General features: G+C 40.5%; 4 protein-coding genes across 4 annotated transcripts; all 4 read right to left on the bottom strand.

Moving 5' to 3' along the window:
• Positions 1-1,003: 1,003 nt before the first annotated feature.
• On the bottom strand, positions 1,004-7,491 carry copb2 (COPI coat complex subunit beta 2). Its single transcript, XM_028428180.1, has 22 exons — positions 7,362-7,491; positions 6,783-6,920; positions 6,602-6,688; positions 6,253-6,379; positions 6,004-6,152; positions 5,579-5,725; positions 5,245-5,344; positions 5,017-5,159; positions 4,603-4,802; positions 4,375-4,485; positions 4,188-4,276; positions 3,992-4,098; positions 3,744-3,887; positions 3,480-3,610; positions 3,148-3,355; positions 2,859-2,969; positions 2,549-2,763; positions 2,308-2,446; positions 2,026-2,163; positions 1,803-1,880; positions 1,541-1,672; positions 1,004-1,434 (listed from the first exon to the last, which is right to left on the bottom strand). The coding sequence occupies exons 1-22, from the start codon at positions 7,362-7,364 to the stop codon at positions 1,339-1,341; spliced, it is 2,793 nt and encodes a 930-aa protein (XP_028283981.1). The 5' UTR covers positions 7,365-7,491; the 3' UTR covers positions 1,004-1,338.
• A 425-nt stretch (positions 7,492-7,916) lies between these two features.
• Positions 7,917-8,860, bottom strand: rbp2b (retinol binding protein 2b, cellular). The gene is made up of 4 exons (XM_028427911.1): positions 8,788-8,860; positions 8,484-8,662; positions 8,134-8,235; positions 7,917-7,970 (listed from the first exon to the last, which is right to left on the bottom strand). The coding sequence occupies exons 1-4, from the start codon at positions 8,858-8,860 to the stop codon at positions 7,917-7,919; spliced, it is 408 nt and encodes a 135-aa protein (XP_028283712.1).
• A 1,605-nt stretch (positions 8,861-10,465) lies between these two features.
• Positions 10,466-13,022, bottom strand: rbp1.1 (retinol binding protein 1, cellular, tandem duplicate 1). Its single transcript, XM_028427910.1, has 4 exons — positions 12,896-13,022; positions 12,462-12,640; positions 11,817-11,918; positions 10,466-10,596 (listed from the first exon to the last, which is right to left on the bottom strand). Exons 1-4 carry the CDS (start codon positions 12,966-12,968, stop codon positions 10,546-10,548), a joined length of 405 nt encoding a protein of 134 aa, XP_028283711.1. The 5' UTR covers positions 12,969-13,022; the 3' UTR covers positions 10,466-10,545.
• A 1,522-nt stretch (positions 13,023-14,544) lies between these two features.
• On the bottom strand, positions 14,545-20,455 carry nmnat3 (nicotinamide nucleotide adenylyltransferase 3). The gene is made up of 5 exons (XM_028427909.1): positions 20,380-20,455; positions 18,922-19,068; positions 18,014-18,197; positions 16,067-16,152; positions 14,545-15,211 (listed from the first exon to the last, which is right to left on the bottom strand). Exons 2-5 carry the CDS (start codon positions 19,031-19,033, stop codon positions 14,796-14,798), a joined length of 798 nt encoding a protein of 265 aa, XP_028283710.1. The 5' UTR covers positions 19,034-19,068; positions 20,380-20,455; the 3' UTR covers positions 14,545-14,795.
• Between the last annotated feature and the right edge of the window lie 1,564 nt (positions 20,456-22,019).

Genomic DNA, 22,019 nt, shown 5'->3' with positions numbered 1-22,019 from the left:
GCCTTTCTATAAAAATACCTTCCTCCTCCTCCTCCACAAAGCGTCCCTACACCACCCGGAGATTTAATCGCGTCAGTATCTGTCTGTGTAAAACTTCCAGTATGCCGCCGAAATATTTGAAAAGAAAACTGTATAAAAACGCTGCGACAATACACAGTCTCAGAAGGGTCGCTTTCCCTTCTCGCTAGCTGCCAAGCTCGGTACTTTGTTGCACACGAAACTGCACAAAATCGTCCAAGCCTGTCCCGGAGGGGCGCCACCCACAGGAGAGGAGGAGAGCGACAGCCTTCACAGAGCAGGGCTGCTGCTTGAGGCCAGCAGGGCCGCTCACACACGGGCCCTAGGCCCCTGCACAGCAGAGGAGCCACCAACAGAGGCCATACTAGTACATGATATATTATTAATAGTTAATTTCAGGCTGTCCTCATACATATGCTACAGAAAGGGTGAATATCTTAGATTAACATAATTTAACATCACATCTCATTCATTTTCAGGCATCAATGGAAAAAAAAATTAATATGTATTATGTCAATTATGTTATTATTATGTAATTTTGTCAAGAGTCCCAAATGTAATGGCTGTACTTTATAATTTCTGTATAAAGTTACATATTAAAATGCACGACTACACTGCAGTCTCACAGAAACAACACTGTTGATGTGTTGATTTGTGACATTAGACCCACACTCAGGTAGAGTACATTGACCTAAAAATAAGCAATATAATCATTCTCATGCAGGTCATAATGTGTAACAATAATAAAAAGTTACTTGTGCAGGTAATTGTGTATTCTGTTCCACTGGAATGGCTTCCTGACACACCTACATTAGTTATTAGTCACTCCCATGCCTTTCCTTTTTTTATTGTTTCTCCTGGCAATTATGGGATATGCATTATATTATACATATATTGTGTGTAATATAATTTGCTTAGATATTAAATAATCCCACCTTTATTTCTTTAATGTTTTTTTTTCGGAAAATAAAGACAGAAAGTAATGTTAATATGTACAGCAACAACAATTTATTGGACTGAATAACCTTCCATTTGCCATTACAGATGATACAAAGCAAAGAGTAAATAACATATTGCCTGGTTGACACTTCCCTTGAACAGTGCCAACAGAACAGAACAGCCAAATTTCCTTTTTAGAATAAAACAATATTGAACTCATTTTCTTAAATCCTGACACTGCAGCAGGTGGACATGACAATAAAACAATTTTAAGTACAAATACAAAAAAAATGAGGAAAGGGGGTTTGGTCTCTTTCTTTCTCTTCTTCTTTCTTTTAAATATAACATGAAGAGTGCTGTGGAGCAGAGTGGTGGCAGGTCTCAGTCATCTAGGAAGTCATCATCAAGATTAACGTCGGTGGTGTCAACGTCATCCAGCTCCAGGTTATCCAGGTCCACCTCCAGCTCATCAAGAGACTACAAACACAATTATGTAATATTATGATGAGAACTGTTGGATTGGTGATTTATTGTAACAGTAAGAAGAACAAGAAACAAGGTAAATCCATAGTGGGAGTTCTACCTTATCTTTCAGTGCCTCTGAAAATGCTTGGGTTTCCTCTAACAATGAAGGAGCAGCTGCTTCAGGCTGTGAAGGCATCACAGCAGCAACAGGAGCTGCTGCCACTGGAGTGGACTCTTCACTCTCAAGTGTCTGCCAGAAAAAAAATTAAATCATTAGGGTGGAAATGTAGCGAGCATTAGTGGCCAATTTTTATGGAGGACAATATATGTGAGGGAGACCAGCAAAAGTCATAAAACCGAAAATAATACTTTAGACAAACCTTGGAGACAAGAGGAATGAAGGTTCCTTTGGGCTCATATCCAATGGCCTCCTCTAGAATATTCCTGTCTTCATTCAGCTAAAAAACACAAGATACATATTAAGAAATACTGCTGCATGTTACTGCACATTTACCTTGCCCTTATTCTTTAGCGCTTCTGATATAAAATAAATCTCACACCCGAACACCATTGCCCATTCTGACAAGGAGCCATGCAACTTACTGTGACAAGTGGATAGTCTGTAGCAGGTCTGGAGGTGCCCAAGCAGGACTCTCTCAAATAATGCTCAGCTGCAAAGGCTTCTTTCAGTCCAGGGAACAGATTCTCATACTCAGTAGGGTCTGCCAACGATTCGGCCGCCTGCAGGCAAGATATAGAAGTAATGTGATTCCAGTTATTTTAATCATAAAAGTCTCAGTGGTAAAACTGAACAATCTAATAAATCTTTTCTTAGGTGGATTCTTGGTCATCATATGAGTAATCTCCAAAAATCTTTGTACTGACTTTCTGGTTGACTTTGGCCAGGTTCTCCCTCCACAATTTGACCACACGGGACACCTGGCTGGGCAGGTAGGTGCGAGCCAGGAAAGCAGCTTCAGGTAGTCTGTTCGTCCTGATCAAAAGCTCCAAACATTGATCCAGTCTGAAAATATCAAGTAGTTAAAGTGGTAGTAACATATTTAGTGGTAGCAACACACATGCTCCCTTAAATCAGTCACATCAATCAGACATATCTGATACTCACTTCCCCTGTAGGAAGTAGGTCATGAAGGCCACATTGTTCTTGCCGTCCCTTTCTGCCCCCTCTGCCAGCTTGCCCACCATGGTAGCATTACCAGAGGCAGTGGCAAGGAGGAGTAGACCGCCGTAATCTTGGGCATGGTGGAGGCACTCCTGGGCCAGGCCGAATTGGCATTTACTGATCGCCAGCTCTGCTAACTGCTTCCACTTCTGTTCTGACTGCACAGGTCAGAATGGCAAATACTGTATTAGCAATCTCGAGGACATGATAGAGGGTGACTCAGTTTGAAAATCATCAATAAGCATGTTCTTACCTCTGCTTCGACAGCCAGCTGGTAGGCAATCTTCAGCTCTGCCAGCTGCAAGGCCAACTCAAATCTGTGCTCTGGGTCTGTGGAGACTGCCAAAGCCTGCTGCTTGAAACCCTGAAGAAGCAAACACAAATCCATCAGCATGCTACATGTGAACAGCTGTATCCTTTCAGCTACATTCAGAAACACAAGAGCAACTACCGTAACTCAATTATCTCTGAATAATAATTTAAATTACCACTACTTTTCTGTTTGTGAAGTTGATTTAAACTGACAGTCTAACCATCCTTACCTGTTTCTCCAAGAAGTGTGCCACCCTGGTTCTCTGCTCTTTAGGAATAGTGGGTAGCACCTTGTCAGCCATTCCGAAGTCCCTCCTCATTACAGCAGTCTGGTACTCCAGGACAGAGACGAGCAGGGAGTAACTGACAATGTTGAGCTCCTTGTCTCCAAGGTACAGACGGTCATCCTTTGGTATGTAACCAAGCAGGTACATGGTCCTGCAGAGAGAAGGCAGTTTTTCTGTGTGTAACATGCAACCATCAAAATATTTATGTTTATATTATTTAGCAAAAAACCTTGTACCCGAGGCTAAGTTCAAGCCTAATCACTCTGTATTCTTACCTGTCTAAGTGTGCAATAGTGACAATCTCTCCTCCCACGTAGTAGTTGAGTCTGTTTACAGAGCTGGTGTAGATGAAGCAGTCTCCTACCCAGAGACCAGTCTTTACAATCTCCTGGATCTCTCCCTGGACCTGAACAGGTGGCAATGGTATTAGAATGAATGGTAAAAGGATGTAGTTCACACATAACACTCAAATATATGTAATACTCAACAATAATACATGAATTAAGCTTCTGTAAAAATGTGCATACGTGAACACTTACCTCAAAGGCATCTTCAATGCCATCCTCTGTCACACCTTCATTGTTTTCTTGGGAGGCAGTTACTTTCTCTGCCAGATAACGCAGAATGAAGAAGGACTCCTCTGTAGCAATGCAGACCAGCTCACCAGAGTCTGACCAGAAGATCTGCACACATTATGAAAAGAAAACAGAAACGGTATAAAAGAGATCGTTACATGCATGACCAACATGAGGTCTTTTTATGTGTCTTACATAAAACCCAGTCTTACATGCTTGGGCTGGATTTCGATGCGGCGGATGAGTTCTGTGTTCTCCCAGTCATAAAATGCCAGGCCATTAACAGACCTCACCCCAAGCAAGAATCCTCCATAGATTCCTGCAGAGAAAAAGTGGGAATACATCTAATGAGGAAGACAGACCACTTTCAAAAGAGCAAAATCTAACATTAGACAGCAATTTCATTACCTTCAGCTCCGAAGTCAGGCTTAAAAGATTTCTTTTCTTTAAAATTTTTGAAGATTTTGACGATACTGTTGCTTTCTCTGATGGCATACCTGTTATATTCATAAAGGGGAAATGCATTTTAATAAGCAGTCCAGAATTAACATATAAAATCTCACCTACATAAAACAAATTTTACTAGTAAACTCACTCTGATGAGTCGTGTGCCCAGACAAACTCCTGTGCTGAGCCGAAGCTCTTGTTCCTCAAAGCCATAGCTGTATATATGATATACTCTCCATCTCCACACACCACCACAAACCTGGTACACACACATAGACAAATTAGTGATAGAGATACTCTTCAGTTATAAACATTTGTGTGCTCCTATCTGCCTACTTAAGTAACAAAACCTGAAAAGTAATGAGTCTGCAAGTACCTTCCGTTGGGGTTATGTTGGATGGTTTGTGGGTAAATCTCACAGCTGCCCATGTCTTTCACAGCCAGTGGCAGCCTTTCACCATCCTTGATTTCAGCATCACCCATGGCCTTCAGGTTCGCCTGCTGTATTTCACTGTGTTTGGCCCAGATGATCTTGCCGTTGGTGTCCATAGACATAGCTGGCTCCTCCCGACCAACCTAAACAGAGAACAAAGGTAGGTAGGGAAAGAAAAGACACTTTAGTCTAGAATTGATCTAATTTGAATATATTTACATTCCTGACATCTTTTGTAGGTAAAATTTCTTGCAGATAGTTTTTTGCAGCACATTAACAAATTTAGCTATAAATGTCCATATGAAAACAATTCAAATTGTTTTTGTCTTAGTGACCCCCCCTTCCTCTTTTACACACCTTGATAATGATGCTGCCTTCATCATATCCTAGTGCGACGTTGTTGGAACCCCTAAGGCCGCACACGCACCATACACGTTCCATGCCATAGTTGAGTGTGCTCTCCAGGCGGTAAGTGCTCGAGTGCCAGATACGCACCGTACCTACAAGATTAATTAATGAGGCCAAAAATGAGATGCATTGTGGAAGTGTTTGTGTACAGAGGCTAGAATGATTCTGTGCTCTCACCGTCTTCTGATCCAGTGATGATGATTGGCAGTTCTGGGTGGAAACTGACACATGACACGTTCTGGGCATGGCCCTCCAGAGTCTGAACACAGGTCTTGTTCTACAACACACAACATTCATATTCTGATAAAATGCTTAAGGATACGCACAAAAATTAACAATTACTTAATTACAGCATAATTAAATAGCATTAAATAGCATTTTATGGCATTTAAATCCCTAATTCCATTGTGTGACTTGCTCACACAATGGATTTATTGCTGATATTTATATATATATATATTTATATGAATAAAGTGAATAACAGAGACAGCACAAAATCAAGTTTACTTACCTGGTAGTCCCAGATCTTGACTTGGCGATCATCAGCCCCTGATATCAGGTATGGCTTGTCTCCTCCACTGTAGTAGTCAATGCAATTTACTCCTTTTTCATGACCCTCCAAAGTGAAATTGGGAGATGAGGAGCCTAGCTGCCAAACCTGTAAAAATGCAGAGAACATAAAAAATGTATTCACATGTGGGATAAGCATGAACTTTCTCTATAGTCCTCAGGAAGCAACAATGAACCGCTATGGGATATGAGTGTGCAGATCATCATCTCAAATTCCCAGTAGATGTTTTTCACTAAATTCATCACCATTAGGTGCTTGGTCAAGGTACTTCCCAAAGATTTGGTTCTACTTGTAAAGTGGGTTACATTTTTTGGAAAATACAGATTTAGCGTCAAGTGTCAACAGCATTGCCAAACAACCCTTACCTTAATTGTTCTGTCAAGGGAGGCACTGGCAAACTGATTGTTGTCCTTGGGATTGATAACAATCTGCATAACGTAATGAGTGTGACCCTCAAACACCTGGCTGCACGACCACTTCTTCTCCCAGTCCCATAGCTTGATCAACATGTCATCTGCATATACACAGAAACAAATCCATGGATGTTAAAATAAACACAGATAAAAATTTCATTGTAAATAAATAAGTTAATTGTATATTGATAGCAAGTTTACCACTGCTTGTCAGGATGTAGGGCTGGGTTGGATGCACAGCAATGCAACGGATGTAGTCAGAATGAGCCTCAAACATGTGGACACGCTCCAAGGTGTTGTAGTTAAACACACGGATTTGCATGTCATCCTGGACAGAAAGATAATAATATCTTAACATCAGCAGAATGCAGATTTTGTTAACACACTAAGAAGAATGAATACCATATAATCTGGTCTAAAGTTATTATCTAAATACAAACCCATGTAAAACCATACCAAAATAAGACAAATGTAAACATATACACTACCGGTTTACAATTTGATGCCATGAATGACTACCTTTACAAATAAATAAACAAAATACACTCACCGCTCCTGTGATGACCCAGTTCTTCCTTGCCACAAATTTGGAAGCTCTGACAGGGAGGTCACACACTTCAAAAGTCTTGACCAGGGTCTGGAAAACAGGATTTGGATATAGTTTGCAAAATCTTCACTGTACTTGTATACAAGTGTGGATGATAACACACCGTGCACAGGTGTAATCATACCTGTGTTTCATGATTCCAGACACAGACGCTGCCGTTGTACAGACTGGCCAGCATCCATGGCTCAGTTGGGTGAAGATCCACACTCTTCACTCGGTCAGATCTGGCTGTCAGCCTCCGCTTGATGTCCAGCCTCAGAGGCTCAAAGGACAAAGGACATCAGGGAGTTATTTAGACTTTCAAGATCGGTGTCCTTGAGTAACCAATAATTATTACGTGTAGCATTATAACTTCGATATAAAGACCACGAAGTATTAGGAGATACAATCACCGGTGAACAGCTACTACCAAACCTACTACGCATCGTTTGACTTCACTAATCCTGTACTAATTCCTCAAATAAAACTGAATGTTGCAAGTGCTTACAATAGATGTATGTACATCATAAAGCTGGGAAACAGCCGAAGTTAGACATCTAAATGCCCATTAGCGTCAAGCTCTCATGCTAACTTAAGCTAGTTAGCCGCTAAGCTATATACGACAAAGTGTTATTATTTGACATCGTTTCACGGCTCTTTTAAAATAAACACGTACATACAGATGAACTGCATGCAAACATAAAACACTTAAATTGTCTCTTACCATGTTTTATCCCCGTGTTGTGGCAATAAGATCAGATAAATATGTTGTGAGCAAATGTTACGATTTCAGTGAACAGTGCACTGGATACTGACGTGGAACTTCCTGAAACTCAATCTCGCGAGAGTTGCATTGCAGGAGTGATGACGCGTCAAGGTCCCTCTGTGGAGGCTGCTCTACAACAGAGCTGCCACGGTGTAGTGATAACCGTGGCCAACATGGCTTCCATTGTACCACTGTAATTTCAAGACAGTAATTTGCGCTGTTTTGTATTTTCATTAACGTGGAAATTACTTTTTTAAAACATTTTATTTTTATAACTATATAAAAAACAATATTTTCTACTCTTTTATAGTTGAGTTTTTGTCCATAAGTCATGTTTTATGCAGGTGTGTCTATATAAAAAATGTGATTCTAAGTTGTGTTAATAGCAAGTTAATGAACTTTAAATACTGATTCTCGTAGCACATTTATTTATTTATTCTGTACAGCAAATTGGGAAACTCATTGACAAGAGAGCAGTAACCTTATTTAGCCAAGTAAATGAAAACAAGGACATCATTCTTTTCTCTTGAACACTTGAAGACAAACTGCATCTTCACATGTCAGCTCCTGGAGAAAAAATGAAATAATGTTAAGGTCCAACATCAGCATTTCAATACATTACAATCTCTCACAATCCAACTCTTAAAAAAACAACAAACAGACAATGAGCTCAGGTTCTGGCTCAAAACCTGCATAGGAGCCAGATTATCAATCAGTACTTTCAACCCACCAGGTAAAGCTTGTCTCCTTCAATCCAGTGCTTCCAGCCACGGTTTGCCTTCTCACCTCTCTGAGTGCACACAAGCTTGTCCCCCTCCCAGCTTACTAGGCTCTGCAAGATAACATGAAGTCCCCTTATTACATTATTAGCAATATGATAAGGAATCACTTTCTGATGTCCCACAGTGTTCAGTAGTTAAAGATTAATGAGTCTAAGATCATTGTTTTCAGGTCACAGGTTCACAGTGGGTCGCCGTAGTAACAGGGGGGGACACAGAGCCAAACGCAGGCCACCTGGGAGTTATGATCCCTACTGTAAGTCCCGTGATGACCTCAGTGAAAAATGAAAGGTCACCTCACCTTGACATTCCTGTTGTCGAGTCCTTTAGTGTGCTCATCAAACTCCACCCCCACAGTGAACATAAGCTCATAGTTCCTGAAGGTGCTCAGAGTTTTGAATTCAAACCTGTCTCCATCTTGGACAACCACTTTGGTCTGTGACAGGGAGATGGCAATTTTCCTTGTTGCAAAGTCAATATCTGTGAACAGAACAGAGAAACATGTTTTTTCTTTCTAAACCAAGCTTCCCCATCATGCTCCATCTATGTCAACACAGACCAAATCTTCTCTTAAAACAAATCTTCCAGAATTAAAGGGTTCTTACTCAATGCTTTTAAGTAATCCTCAAATTTCTCATTGGTCTCCAGGATCCATTTGCCACTGAAGTCTGCAGGCATTGTGGCAGCTGGTGACACTGTAGTGTGTGTGTATGTACGTACACTTTAGACAGGGGGAAGGGGCTGGGTGTCCGCTTGCTTTTGTAAGAGTCAGGGGGATGTGAGGGCAGAGAACTATTGATAAGTGAATTTATAGCTTGAACGGGATTGGCAGGAGCAGTTGTTTTGGAGGGGGGAGGGGCCACTCCTATTCTTTAAGGCTTTTTGTGGTCAACCTGCCGAGGTTACTAGGGGCATGGCTTACACCATCACCAATGTTTCACACATTAATCTGTAAACCCAAACACTTGCTTTGAAGGTTCAATTTCTGTACCTCCCGGCCACCTCCTGGTGACATTGTAAAGCCAGAAGTAACCATATTTAGAACAAGAGGCTGGAGCTAGGGAAATAGGGAGGGGCGGATCTGACTGAGAAGACGAGGACTGCATACCCACCCACAGTCTCCAAGACTATACTCATCTTTTGGAGAGCACACTTCATAATGTCCGAAAGCAGGTGTTGAACTTTCCCGTTCGAACCCCTCCTTGAGATTTAATCACCTGCACAAATCAATGACAGCCCCCCAAGGGATTCATAAATAAGCAGAGCCAGCAGGTAGACACTGCAGTGGTGGCTGGGTGTCACTGCAGGAGAACCAGCAGGAGGCAGAAGCAACAAAGAATGAACAAGTGAGACAGCTTACTGCATGTAGATTCTTGTCATACAAAAGTGAGCTGACAGAGACAGAACAAAGTTTCATTCACAAGTACCCACATTAGACAAAAAGCACCAGATTCAGATGTTATCACACTATTCAACAGGCTGTTATAACCCGTCTGCCAATCAGAAGTCTTCTACTGCTGTCCTCCACTTTAAATTGACTGCAAGTAGGTTATAGGTAGATTATAGGTCTCTGTTTGGTTTGAGCAAGATCATGGTTTACATAAACAACTTCACCCTCCAGACTGACTTCTCCATATTCATGATTACCATGGTGATGGATCCCAGCAGCGTACACAGGGCAAAATAAATGAATGATGTGTGATGGAAACCTTTATATAATGGTATAAAACAAACAACAAACTTCAGTAACAACCTGACGACAACAAAATAAAGGTACAACCTAGAGGGAATTACTGTAATTACTGAGAAAAAAGACAAATGATGTTATTGATGACTGTTTCATTTATTGATTGATTCATCTTACAATCAGTATCACAGTCACAAATGGGTTAGGAGGGATATATATATATATATACAATCATTCTGGAGACTAAGATGTTTGCAGCCCTCCGCCAGACTCAGGTGATTTTGTATCAACAATCAGTACCACTCTTCTTTTCCGCTCACCTCCTCCACCTCTTTCTCAGGCACTCATCTAAGTGCCTGACTCACCCATCAGATCATCTAGCAGCAATATCTGTGCATCCAGCATATATAACCTTGCCAATCAATGCACCCACCCTGAGACAAATATGTATTATACTATATTACATTTAACAGTGTTACATGTTACAAATCTGCCCCCTTTGTACTATACACTAAAGTACTGCAACAGTCTGGACTATGAGAAACATGGACATATGGAGAGACCACATGGACCTAAGAGAAGTCAGATGGTATGCCAGAGGAATTTGTTGCATGTCTGATGCTGGTCTCTGAGCCAGTGTCCACTGAGGGAACCATCTTGATAAATGATATTCAGTTTAGGTCTTCTTGAAAACCTGCTGGCAAACAACTCCTGCAGCTCTCAGCTCCTGCAGAGAACGAATCACAGACAGAGGGGCTTTAGATTCACCTGCAAAAGACTCAGAAATCAGTAGCACTGACAGAAATCAATGACAAAGCATAAGATTGAAACTAATGCAGATTTAACAAGAGTAACTTGGATTATTTACCAATCATAGACCCTGCAGATTAACAAGAACTAGGAAAAGGGTGGACAAAAGCTGGAGAGGCTTATAACAGAACAGATATCCTTGAAGGAAGCTGGAAGGCCGTCTGCAATGAATTCCCCTGCCACCAGAGGTCACTGCTGGTCTATGTTCAAACCCGCCCAGCTCTTGTAATCTTCCCACTAATAGTTGATTTCATGGTGGCTGACTGAAAACATCTGTTGGCAAAGCTTAAACCAAATAATATGGCAGATTATTTTTACTTAGCTTTGATGAACGTCATCATACGGAGGAAAAAATCTGATAATGCTGAGCTAATGAAAATGCTAATGTGCCAGTCATTACGTTAAAGTGTTTTTAAATGCAAATGCTTTCATTACAGGGCCGCAGGGGGGCAAGATATAAATTTTATAGAGTGAAGATCAATTAAAGTAAAAGTTACTGGAGTTTTTTTTAAAAAAGAGAACTTAAATTTGAAAAGTCAGGATAGATGATCAGATCTGATCTCTTGTTATTATTCCCATACATAAGGGCAAGCAGGGCACTACTGTACTACCTCTCATCACTTTAAATGGCTGTTATCATCCACTTGTTATGGCATAAAATATAGGTTGAGTAGGTGTGCTAAGGTTGGGTTTTCTTTTTCATTTGCAGCTCATAATACATTATAATGCAGTTGTTTTAAGCTGTGAGTAAAAAAAGAGGCCCTTACTATGCATGGAAAAGATATAAAATGATAACACCCATTGCATGGTATGATAATGAAACTAGGTGGCTGAATAAACAAGTAGTAGAAAGTTTTATTTTCCCAATTACAGACAAATTACATTTTTCATTCTCTTTCTGAAACAGTATAAATAATAATAATAACAACAACATGATTTATTTGGCTATAAATTAGTTTTATCCGCATGTGTTTAAGAACTGTCTGCTCTGTTAACACACTACAGTTGAATTCATCTTGGAGTCACACTGAAAAATGTATGCACTGCACATACAGTGCTGAGAGGCATTTTGGATTTGGATTAAAGTGTCTAAATTGCATATATTAATATTCATGGCAGGAACTGATGTTTTCTTACCAGATGAAGCTCATCTCCATCCACCCAGTGGGTCCAGCCTCTTCCCTCAATCTCTCCTTTCTGCACACAAACCAGCTTGTCTCCGTCCCAGGTGATGGTGGTCTGCACAGAAACAGAAACAGAGAGAGAGTGGATTCAATATGCAGTACACTATATAACATGCTGAATGAAAGGCCCAGTCTCCCACTTAAAATAATTATTCAGATAAAATCTTCACATTGAGACACACGTGGTTTTCTCTATTAGCCCCCCTCCAAACAGCTTATCTATAATCAGCCTATCAGCATACAAAAACGGCTTTTCAAGGGGGACCACAGATAATCTTTGATCCTATTCAGTATTCAGTGACACAATCTGATTAAATGTGAGTCTTGACTTTGGCTCCTCCAGTCCTCTCCCTGCAGTATCTTACATCATTACACAATTTCACGAAGAAGAGGTAGTGTGAAAAGTTTGAGGAAAGTTTTTATGAGTAGGAGGAAAGTTTTCTATAAAATGACCAGCTCTCACCACACTGTCTGCTCATTATGCTGTAGTCTGGAGTTCATCCACCCACAGAATTTGCACCCATTATGGCACAGGACTAAGGTCTAACTGGAGATGCATTATCAGTATTTGACTCCCATATGGCGCACATATACTCACCTTGCATTTCCTGTCATCTACTCCAGAAAGGTCCTCGTCAAACTCTTTGCCAACGTAGAAGTCCATGTTGTAGTTTTTGAAGGTGCTGAGGGTCTTGATAATTATGTGGTCCCCATCGTGGGTGATGTCCTTGTCAGGTTTCAACAAGGTGGCAATTTTCCTGATGGCAACATTAACCTCTGCAACAGGTGGCAAAAACACAACATGATATACCATGGTATACAAGTAACATGCAACTTGTTTTTTGGGGGTGTGTGGTGCTTCACACAAGATTTTGATTACATAATCATTTTTGCAGTGCATTGGTTTAGTGTTGCATGTGTGTGTCCTTGTTGCTTCTCACTGCTTCTAACGAGTTGTTAACTGAGAACATCGTTATTATAAAAATAATAAACGTTTTATGTGGAACAATACATTCCCCAGTTTCGACTCACCGAGAGCTTTCAGGTACTCCTCGAAGTTCTCATTGGAAATCATTTTCCAGTATCCGTTCAGATCCACTGGCATGTTGGCTGCTTCTCTGCAGGTGTCTTCACTAACAGTGAATGAGGGGCTCCGCTGTGCAGGCTGTGGGCGATGGAGTGCACAAAACGCTGTCAAAAGCCCCAATATGAACCAAACACACTTTAATCCGATTACCTGACGAGTTTCATTTTTTTTATTATGGCACCTCCCACTTTCCGTCCACGTAATTTCTCAATCCTCCCTACGTATTCTCTGTATGTTGTATGATGAAAACATTCAGCATGCATACGCAATGTTTCTGCTTTATGTTGGGGAATGCTTACTTGCTTAGGTGGGATTAAAATGAATGCACGGTATGGGCGCAAATATTTAATCCCACGTGTGTCAGAATGGGCTTGGAAGCTGTTTTATATAATGACGTTAAAATCCGGAGAGATGGATCTACAAAGGGAGGCCAAAGGGGGCACCTTCCCCCACATTTAGCCTTAAACTGTAATGATAACTAAGAGTCAAAACACTCACAACATATGGAGAGAATAGAAAGGGTGCTTTCTTGTTCAGTGTTGCAAATATAATAAATACACACTAAATTACACACACATCTATACTAGTCTTTTCTATCCAAATCAATAATAGATTTAGTTTTTAAATGGGAAAATAAATACTGGATTTAAATCTGCTGAGTGGATTTCTATGAATGTAGACTTTTTATTATAACAATGCTGAAAACTGTGCATGCTCGAAAAGCATTTATATTATATAGATTATATTAGAAATATCTAAAACCAGAAATATTTTCAAAATAAAAAACCAGAAGATCAGACAGAATTGAAGGCAGGAAGAGAAAAGAGGAAACGGAGCCCAGAACAAATGAAAAGTTTTTTTATATGACTGTGCTGCTCTATAGAGGACTCTAAAGATCCATTAGAAGCAGTTAAATGGAGCACATAATATTCACAGTACAACAGCTGAACCACCTGAGCTTAAAATGATCCAACTGAAACAATTAAATGTCTGCCACATCTTTGTCTTTTCTAAATAACTCAATTAATTTGATAATCTCTCATTTGAGGCCCAGCTGCAGCCTAAATCCTTTACTGACACACACACACACACATCATCTTTCCAAGGATGCCATTCAGGATCAGTGGCACAGTAACGCTTTCAGCCATTGGCCTCAGTGAGAAAACATCTCCTGTAGCTGAGCAACTGTCAGGATTACGTTTAATCCTTCGGTGGAAAAAATACAGGCCTCACAGACACACTGTGTGGATGATAATGGGGAAGCTGAATAGATCCACAATGAATTGGGTGGTTGCTGCAGAGTACAGACACCCACAACAGATAAGAATTACAGTAGCCCAGTGGCTACGATAAATAGCACTACAAATACCAGTAACTGTTAACATTCTACAGGCTCATTGTTGGTTTTTGGTTTTCAGCCTCAGGAATCCTCTGAATAGATCCGTTTTTCGAACCAGCAATCACTGAATGTCTGCCTTTGTCTTGATAGACGCTGGAGGACGGTGAACACCAGGCACAGAGGTGGAACAAACACTTTATTATTCAACCCCTAATAGAATCTAAACTAAAAAATAACTCAATGAGGCAAAACCCCTCTAATACACAGAATTTTATTTCAGTATATACCTGTGCTGTGTGAAAACTAGAAATAAATGAATATAACCAACACTATGGCTGACAGATGTGATTCAGACACCACGGCACTGAGCTGCTCCTTGAAGGACACAACACATTTTGGCCAAACGTGTGTCTGTGCAGACAGAATGCACAAATCATACCGCAGTCCACTGGAAGTAAACACAGCTTCCAATCCCTGAAGAGAATCACTTCAACAGCTGCCATCAATCAGTTGTCCAGACTCTTTACCAGCTGTTGTGCCTGCTTGATGAGCGGCCTCAGCACTGTGCCCTTATTTCTCCTCTCACTGTCCTCCGTGTAGAGGTTGTGCTGGTGAATATAATCTATCACAGAGTCTGGAATCAGGTATTTCACGCTCAGGCCCCGTCTCAGCGCCCGGCGGACCTCTGTGGCGCTTGTCTCATTCCTCACCCATTCCCTTACAAGGAAGATGTTGTGCCTGTGGCGGGACAGTGTGTCTGACTCGTGTACGGCCCGCTCGGGCTGCAGATTCCCTCGACTGACACAGATGAGGCCAAAGTGGCCGGCCAGCTCCTCCACATGGTCATCCTGCCACAAGCCGGGAATTTTAAAGGTGTCCAGGAAGTCAGCTCCACACAGCAGCTTGAGGTGGGGAGATGGACCTGGGGGAGGGCGAGAGAAGGAAGCAGTGAGGACATATAAAACAGATTATGGCATCGGCTTTCATATTACCATATGTTATTCATATATACATTACATATAGTCTTGTGATTCATCTTTCTGACATCACTGGTTTCCTTCAAATTGTTTCACCCCAATCCGGTGATTGAGCCATTAACTGAAATCATTCTTATTTCTGTCCTTATTGTGAGTCTTTTCTGAGCAACTATGTTGGCAAAGACATAATCCTCAAGCGGTTCTTGTGGTGAATACATGGAAACAGTCCAGTGGCTGTTTGCCACCTGGCTGATCCTTAATAATGCTAAAGGACTTGCAGACCCATAACATTTTTGAGTGTTGAGGAGCTGTTGGCTAAAACAAACCGGCTATTTTTGAAACTGAACTTTCTCATAAATACTCAAACTTTAGACTGGAAACACATTTTCCATTGCAAAAATATCAACAAAATACGTATTTATGTGCTTCATATGGTTTCTAAATTGCACACGTCTATAGGCACATTATGTGGAAAGGACTTGTTAAACATCACACATCAAATTAATATCTGAAAGGATGACAGTGCTAAAGTCAGCATGTTAATAATGCTCATAATAATAGTGTATGGTCATGTGTAGCAGGTACTTAACACTAAACACATGGTGCATGAGAGAAATGTCCCACTTTGACCTACTGGTGGTGCTAGAGGAAGGGTTCATCCTCGAGGATCCATTAAAGCTTTTTTTTTTTTTTAGAAAGGTAAGGTCACCCCACAGTGATGGTCTGAAGCAGAAAATGTCTGATGACAGGCTGTTTTTTTTACAATGATGCCAGAATTCTCTACAATGACAGGTTCTTACTTGAGAGGTGAGGGGTGTTTCCACTGGAGTCAGTGTGTGTTCCCATGCTCTGCCTGTACTCTTTCAGAATGCGGCCGTAATGATACCTGTGCAACAACCACAGAAACTAAATCAGCAAGCACCTGGCACACTATGCACGAGCGTCCGATTCCCACACAAACCATATGTCTGTATATAATGTAAATATTACCACAGTGGAGGCACTTATTTCTACCTGAGAAAACCTAAATGAAAACAAAACTTTATAAATATTCTCTCCTTTCATCCAGACGATAGTCAGTGAGTCAGTAATTATGAATACACGTTCTCCATTTTTAGCATGATCTCAGCGATTGTGTTTTTCAAACTAAACTGCCAATAAAGTTTTATCAAGTAAAGCTTCTTAAAGTTGTTCCAGTTCTTCTGAATGTGTGTGTGTGTGTGTTGGAGAGTGAGATGATGTGTGACGTAGCCTGCTAACAGCCTCGGGACAACAGTCCACTTCATGGTTGTTGCATAAACACGGCTTACAGAGGACCAGCTAGGAGTGAGTGAGTGAGTGAGTGAGTGTGTACACAGTATTCGTACATATATGCAGTGTGAGGAACAACATTTTTCCCTTTGGGTCAAACAACCGTTTGTGATAATGAGTGAGCCAGTACTCATGTGGCCCCTCTTTCCTGTCTCCTTGCTCAGAATGCAGCATCTTTGGCTGCTTCTTTTTTAACACATTTATAATCCCACTTGGCCAATCAGTTTAACAGCCTTGCCCGTAATTTCACCCCAGTGAAAAATCCAGACTTGATAAGGGTACAATCTATTCCAGCGCCCTCCCAAGAGAATAAAGCTGTACTTTAAGGACAGGGAACCTGGTAACCCTCTGTTATATAAACAACCGGAGCTGGCATAATCAAGAGCAGGCCCAAAAGAAAGAAAAGATCTCAGAAAACTCTGCTAGGGTAGACAGTCATTATAAAGGCAAATACAAATACAACTTCAGATGAACTAATAATAAGGCCTAATTCTAAGACCTGCTATGACGATCAGAGGATTTTTATTATGTTTTTAGACACGTAAAAAACATGTATTCATTTTTATGAAGTCACCCTGACTGAGTAACTATCATATAAGAATTCAATTTTGCTTCCGTTTCTAATATATAATTATGGCGTAAACAACAGCGTCCACCCACCAAACCAACTATCATATTAAATTAAATCCAATTTTATTTATATAGCACTTTTTGCAGTCAGAGTTTCTCTTTGTGCTTTATAGAAACCCAGAGCCTGATCCCCCTTTAAGAGCATCAGTGCCAAGGGAAAACTCCCCTTTAACAGGAAGAAACATTGAACAAAACACAGCTCATGAGAAAGAACCATCCTGCTGATAGCCGGCCGGGTAGAGGAGGAGAAGAGGTAGACAGGACAGACAGGATGAGAGAGAGAGAGAGAGAGAGGAACAAACATGCAGCAAACATCACACATTACAGAGGCCAAACATGACAGGTTATTGATGTTGTCAAGCCTATCCATTCAGATATGAATTTGAGCAGACTTAAAATCTATACACACATTGACAATAAAAAAAACCTATAAATAAAAAATGTATTCAAATTCTCAAATATGGTTCCTTTAAATGTAGTGCACTATTACTGACATCACGTCCTAACACTGCGGCACACAAAATGTAATCTCACAATGTTTGCTCACTTAAAGCAATAACATTTTCTCTGTACTCTGCACAATTGAGAAGTAAATCTCCTTACTGACTAACCACTGAGGCACTCTGTATTAAACATGGCTGACTGCAGTTATTAAAAGCAGCTTGTGTAATTGAGGTTGTAATTATCAGTGAGGTGCTTTGACAGAAAGAGGAGCAAAAATTGCATTTTATACATCTTAAAGAGAAGCCTGCATTTTCAACACAGACATTTTAAATCTAATATTGCAGTAAGTATGTTTTATATACCTCATAGTGACCACTGTCTCCGTCCAGTCTGGCTGCTGGCTCTCCCATTCATCAACTCTGACCCAGTTGGAGCTCTGAAGTGCCAGCTTTGCCATAGCAATGCGATGCTTAGCTGGTACCAGGCCTTGCTTTCCATAGCCATCACTTACTGGAGACACAATGCCACCCACCACCTGGTACTGGCCTGTAGGGAGCCAAGATTAATATAGCTTTCTGGGTCAGGACAGCCAATAAAGAAGTATAATTCAGTAAAGAAATACAGATCTTGTTAGTGTTAATGCTACAATTAATCTTTTTAGAATGTGTGTGACGAAATCAGTTATAGCTTACAAGATGATATTGTGTGATACATTTCAGCTGACAATTATAGGTAAGAGGTCAAAGAGAAATGGTAAGAGCATTATTGTTCCTGCACAGTGAAGTGCTGCACTGTGCACAGGTTCACAAAGCATCTTAGAATGAGAGTGCTGATTCAGGACCTGCATAATTCTTAAAGTATAAGGATGCCGTTTTAACCATGTGACCAGGCTGGACCATGTGACCAGCTTTCTTCCATAGAAGGAACTCAGCAGCAAAAACATGATATGATGAACATGATAAAGCAAATATCAACATCTTTAAGCAGCGTTTCAGGGTTACTTTGTAGCTGCAAGGACAAATCAGTTAAATGGGGGCAATGGGACTCAATCAAGAAGTAGTGTGGAATCAAAGAAAAACAATGAGCTAGCCCTAAAAAGGTTTGAGATGCTGCAGGCTGAGCTGTAATCCACAGTAGGCGCATCACATTTCAAAATCATACAGCTCATAATTGGATTAGAGACTACTAATCGTACAAGAGCTGCTCCTACACTGATGTTTATCTAAGTCAAATATTATGTACAAGCGATTAATAGGAGCTTGGATCTGACCTGTGCTGTGCATATGGTCTCTGGCCAGCTCAAACAGCCTCATGTGCTGGTTGGTGATTGGATTGAAAGAGCCACAGGCCAACAAGACTATTGGAATACGGTGGGTGACCATCCTGCTTTACCACCTTGCACTGTTGTCAGAGAACCCTGAGGAAAAGTAAAAAGTAAAAAATAATGGTTATTTTTAATGTGTGAGTAAAATGATAGAATACAAAGGTGAGAGAGATGTTTACAGAATATAAGCAGAAATAAGTCATTAGGCATTTCAATGCATCAAAACATAGAATCCTCCTTTAATTGCACAAAGTTCTTATAATGTATGAGCACAGTGAAAAAGAATCCGTACTTATTTATCATCAGGACACCAAATGCACTTACAACACTGGTAGCAGTTTGTAGCAGCTGGACACTGAAGGAGTACCAGCTGCTGCGATGTTTTGCTTTAATCTCCATGTTTGAGCATGTTAGATCCAAGAGGAAAGTTAACATCAGCCACTTTTCACTTTTCAGCTTGATTAAACTATACTGGACAGTATCCAGCCAACACCTCATTTCACTTTGATTGATTTTAAACATTCAAGATTCAAAACATTTATTGTCATGTTCACAGTAAGGAAACTGGTTTCCCTGTACAATGAAATTCTTACTTTGCTGTCCACACTGAATGCCATAAAATGTTTAAGGTACAAGAAGAATATAATATTTTACAAAAAGGGCAATTGAAAGAGCATGCAACACAAAATATAAACTATGAATGAGTACGTAAAGCTATATACAGAACAAGTGATCATAACAACATCAGAATGTAACAACTGGGGTGGTAAATTCACAGAATTACTATGACAATATTTGGGAAAAAGTAAAACACCATAACGACTTACATGTTTTAGGGATTGTGAACTTAATGCTATGTCTTACTTAATATAAAATAAGTAAGATTCCTTGATTACCTTATGCACACATACAGGTGCACCATAACCTCTACTATCATTCTTTGCACACTAGTACCAATTACTACAGTATTAATTTGAAATTATTGTATGCAGATGGTATCTTTTGCTGTTTTTATGCTTTGTGACCATTCTAACTTACAGTATCGTTCTTCTTCGACTATCTAGCCGCATTTCCTTGGTTATGTAAGTTTTGTAAGTACTTAGATAACAGATCAAACCTATGCGCATTATGTATCGTCCTTTTATTAGAGCAGACATGAGAGTGAGAGTAGACGCAGTATTTTCACTTCAGTTGTTGACAGTGTGATTTAAGTTCAACACCAACATTATTCAGTGAACATAGCCTGTCTGTCGTGACATTGAGGAGACATCTAACGTCGCTTAGCATAGCGGGCTAAACTAGATGTAACGCGGCGGTCATGTAACAGTATTTGTGTTAAGTATAAAGCAGAGAACACTCAAACAGAAATATAAAAATGGAAACAGAGATAATTCGTTTAATTACCTTTCTTTTCTCATTGTTGATGTTTGGCCAGTGTGTGTCACACTTATCCCGCTCCCCCGTGTTAAGGAACTGTTGCTCGTTGGTTCCACTGAGAAAACCTGGCACAAGTGTGACCCCTGGTGGATAAATTCTGAAGTGACGGAGCTCTCCTTGGTACTGAAGTGCCGCCTGTTGGCAGGTAGCGATGCCTCACAGCGTGCCATTAACTATTCCTTCCTCCTAGTTTACGATGGCAGCCTCCCCCCCAGAAGAACCCTACAGCTGTACAATCATAAAGCTGACCTTTACTGTGTTGCAGCAGCAAACACTTATGTGCTCCTCCTGGTAACCTTTCATTCCATTGTTGTAAGCTGCTTGTCAGATGAAAATGGGAAGCTTTTCTGAGCACTAATTGACTGTCAGTACAGAGCAAACTGCTGCTGATTACAAAAATGGCTGCAGAGCAAATGGCCTTTTCAATAACTCTGCTTTGTTGCGGAGGAAGGACAATCACTTTCAAAGAATGTGAGCCAGCTCTTCTCAGTAAGGGCAGTTAAAGAGGAAATACATAATGTTTGTGCCAGCTCAAATTAGTAGCTAATTTGTTTTGCAGTAACTGCTTCTGGGGTAAACTACACATGATAATGTTAAATCCAGTTATTGACAGTGCGTTACATACAGTTGTATATGTTCACTGAAGTTCGTTCACATGAGGGGGATAATGTTTGTAGTCCTGTGCTTTTTAGGATAAATCAGTGGTAGAATGAAAGTTGTTGTTACAGTGAAGATCTAGTTTATCTATTTTTTCAATAAGATTAATGATTTATTAATAATTCAGCAGCAATACGGAGAAATTAGAAAATAAAAAACACTCAAAAGTCAAAAGGCTGCCAGCCTAATTTGAAAGATTAAAGGTAAAATGTTTATTTGTCAATAACATAACAGCCAATGCTTCCCTGCCCTGCATAATTGCTGACCTGATGATTTGACTGCAATTAGAAGGATAGCCTGCTTACTCCACATCTCTGCTCCTGTCATTGCTCTGCTGTGACTTGTCTGTCATTACCATGCCATGGAAACAGCCAGCTGGGAGCATGTATGTGTGTGTGTAAGTAATTGCACGTGCATGTAAATGTGGTCCTCCATTTGTTTTTGAGCTTGTGTGTGTGTTCTGTCTTTGTTATCCTCTTAACTCACTTGAGGGCTGCCCTGCTCTCTAATCCCCAGAACGCACACCCACACCCAACACACAAAGATACGTGAGGGAATAATTGAGGAACATGTGGCCGTTCGGGAAAACCAGTGATTCTGCCACAGGGTGAAAACAGAAAGACTCGATTCTATGAGGGGGAGTATAGCTGTGCTGCTCTGAGGCTCTTGTTAGGAGGATACAGCTGGGATAAAAAACATCACAGAGTAGCAGCTGCCTCAGTTGATTATAGACGGAGTATACATCTAAGAAAATGCAAAAACCCACAATTCAGATTACTTCTGAATTAAAGCGACACATTTTTTATTACTTTTCCCAAGTGCAGCATAACTAACACAGGCAATTAAATTAGGGTAAATGCTAATAAAGTGACTAAAAGATGCATGTAGTAGCTCATTAATTTGAATATGTATACCAGCAGCTGCTGCATATCAACAAGGTCTGGTGTGAT

Source organism: Parambassis ranga, chromosome 17 (genome assembly GCF_900634625.1).
Source record: "Parambassis ranga chromosome 17, fParRan2.1, whole genome shotgun sequence".
NCBI classification, from domain to species: Eukaryota; Metazoa; Chordata; class Actinopteri; family Ambassidae; genus Parambassis; species Parambassis ranga.
Note: the sequence above shows the minus strand (reverse complement) of the source record. Positions and strands in the feature narration are given on the sequence as shown.